This window comes from Fonticula alba (genome assembly GCF_000388065.1).
Source record: "Fonticula alba strain ATCC 38817 unplaced genomic scaffold supercont2.1, whole genome shotgun sequence".
Classification (NCBI taxonomy): Eukaryota; order Rotosphaerida; family Fonticulaceae; genus Fonticula; species Fonticula alba.
The window spans coordinates 531,756-534,089 of record NW_009242971.1 but is presented as its reverse complement, the minus strand read 5'-3'; the positions used below and the strand labels follow the sequence as shown (position 1 = coordinate 534,089).

Below are 2,334 nucleotides of genomic sequence, written 5' to 3'. Positions count from 1 at the left end.
CCCCGGAGAGGAGGGGCCGGGGGGGGGGGGGGGGCGGCATGCACACCCACATCTCCACACCGCTCGGGGGTGCACTTTCACAGCAACAACAGTCCAACAAAGTGAGCCAGCCCGAGAGCCAGTCTCGTATGCCTAACATGTGCCTGTAGATCCCTCTCCCGTGGCACGCTCAACCCCCCACCACCTGCTCCGATGCCGACGCCCCCTGCCCCGAGCGTTCTCTACCCTTCTCAGTCGGGCACCCTGGCACGAAAGAGTTCGCTCCTGGTCCTCAGTCCGGACTCCAGGAGTGGTCTCGCATCTGCCAGCACACAGCTTGACGCTGGTCCTTCCTCGCGGCCACCACCAGTGCCAGCTGCCACGGCCGCGGCTGCGACAGCCGCCCTCGCTGCCATTCATGCACCCGGCGATGCCATTGGGCCAAGTGTCGCCGCCACAAACGCCGCAGCCACCGCCGCAGCCTCCACCACCGGCACCATCTCCGCCTCATCGGCCATGTCGCAGCCTCTCCCCTCGGCCGGGCGCCGGCCGGTTCTCTCCGGCCGTGGCTCAACTTCCAGTGAGGCATCTCCCAGCCTGGCAGCCGGTGCTTCCAATGCCAGCATCTCCAGCATGGGCAACGGCCCCGGCGAGCTTCCCTCCTATTACGCTGTCTATGCCGAGCGCGAGCGCGAGCGCCAGTCCGCCCTCCAGAATGAGCGCTCCCAGCTGAATACCATGCGCAGCCGGTCCTTCTTCCAGCGCCGGTCATCGGTGGAGATCGATGCGCTCGATGGCTTGCTGGCTGGTTCGTCCAGTCCGACAGCCGCCACGGCTGCCGCACTGGCGGCAGAAAACCCAGTCTCCCGGGCAGCCTCCAGCCTGGCCCACACCCTTCGTCGGGGGTCATCCAACATTGGCCATGCCATTGGCGAGTCTGTTTCGAGCATGTCTCTCCGCCGGGGGTCCGCCGGGAGTGGCGCCCCTCAGCGGCCCTCCATCACCGAGATGTCGACCTTCTCCCCGCCGGTGCCGGCCGGCGGCCAGGGTGGTTCTCGACAGGCATCTCCCCTGTCACCGGCGTCGGATGCCGGCTCAAGCAGCACTGTCCCCGATGATGAGGATGCCGTGCAGGTGCTGGATGAGGTGTCCTTCGGCCGGGCCCCGGTCGCTGCTGGCAGCAGCCGGGCCCAGCGCCAGCAGGAGGCCGCGCGTATCTTGCTGGCCGGTGATGGCCCTGGCAGTAGGTCGATGGCCGGTGGCGGCCCGCCCAGAGAGCGCATGGTCTTCGACAACGATCATGACGAGGTGGACGAACTTACAGCTTCCGATGACTCGAGCTTCGAGTTCTACAGCGACTTTGATTCGGACTTCGACTCGGACCATGAATTTGAGGGGACCGGGCATGCTGCCATTTCGCCGGACAAAAAGCCCCTCCCCCCGCCGTCCATCATCACCGACCCAGCCAAGTTGCGCCTCGGGGCCGATGGCAGCAGCCACCCCTTCCCCTCGCCTGGCGTGACCGCTGGCTCCCTGCCGCCGAAGCCAACCGTTGGCGGAGCGCGTGGGCCTGCACTCGGCACGGAAGCCCGGCGCCCGGTGCAGGCTCCCTTCCGGCCGCCGACGCGCAGTGGCATGTCTCCAATGGTCATGGCGGCCCCATCGCTTGCCGATCTATCCGGTCGGCGGTGGTCCTCCTCCATCTCCCTGGCCCATGGGAGCCAGGGAGCACTGGGCACCCAGGGCTCCGCACGGCGGCCATCCCTCCTGCCCGGCATGGCCAGCAAGGCTGACCAGCCGGCCGATGTGTCCTCCTCCTCCTCCTCCTCCCCTTCTTCTTCTTCTTCTTCTTCTTCGGGCCCATCTGCTCCTTCCCCGGGTGTAGATCCGGCCGTTTCTCTGGCAGCTGGCAGTGGCACGCACAACATGACCTTCCTAATTCGGCCATCAGACAGTCCAATGGCCGCCAAGGCCGGAGCATCGCCCTATTTTCTCCCCTCGGCATACCCCATCTCGCCCATGTCGTCCGGGCGTCGGACGACCATCTCTGGCTCGACCGACACTTTGGGCCGTGTTGCGCTCCGGCCGGGGACATCGCATAGTACCACCGGCACCCCGCGGCAGCGCATCTACCTGAGCATGAACCCCCCGAAGACCACCTATCGACAGCGCTTGCGCATCCGCCGGGCACAGAGAATCAATGTCATTCTCCGGGAACCGGGCGTGCGCAAGCAGCTGGCCGCCCTACGGACACATAAGGTACACACTTGAGCATGCTCACATGCTCCTCCCCATTTTCCCCCTCTCCTCCCCCCCCCCGGGCCTCTAGATCGAGGGAAGTTCTCCACCGACAGC

The 2,334-nt window shown here is 66.5% G+C and overlaps 1 protein-coding gene across 1 annotated transcript; it reads left to right on the top strand.

Annotated features, from left to right (window-relative positions):
* Positions 1-192: 192 nt before the first annotated feature.
* H696_00110 (hypothetical protein) lies at positions 193-2,250 on the top strand (the record flags this gene model as incomplete). The annotated part of the gene is made up of 2 exons (XM_009493942.1): positions 193-1,787; positions 1,935-2,250. The coding sequence occupies 2 exons, from the start codon at positions 193-195 to the stop codon at positions 2,248-2,250; spliced, it is 1,911 nt and encodes a 636-aa protein (XP_009492217.1).
* Between the last annotated feature and the right edge of the window lie 84 nt (positions 2,251-2,334).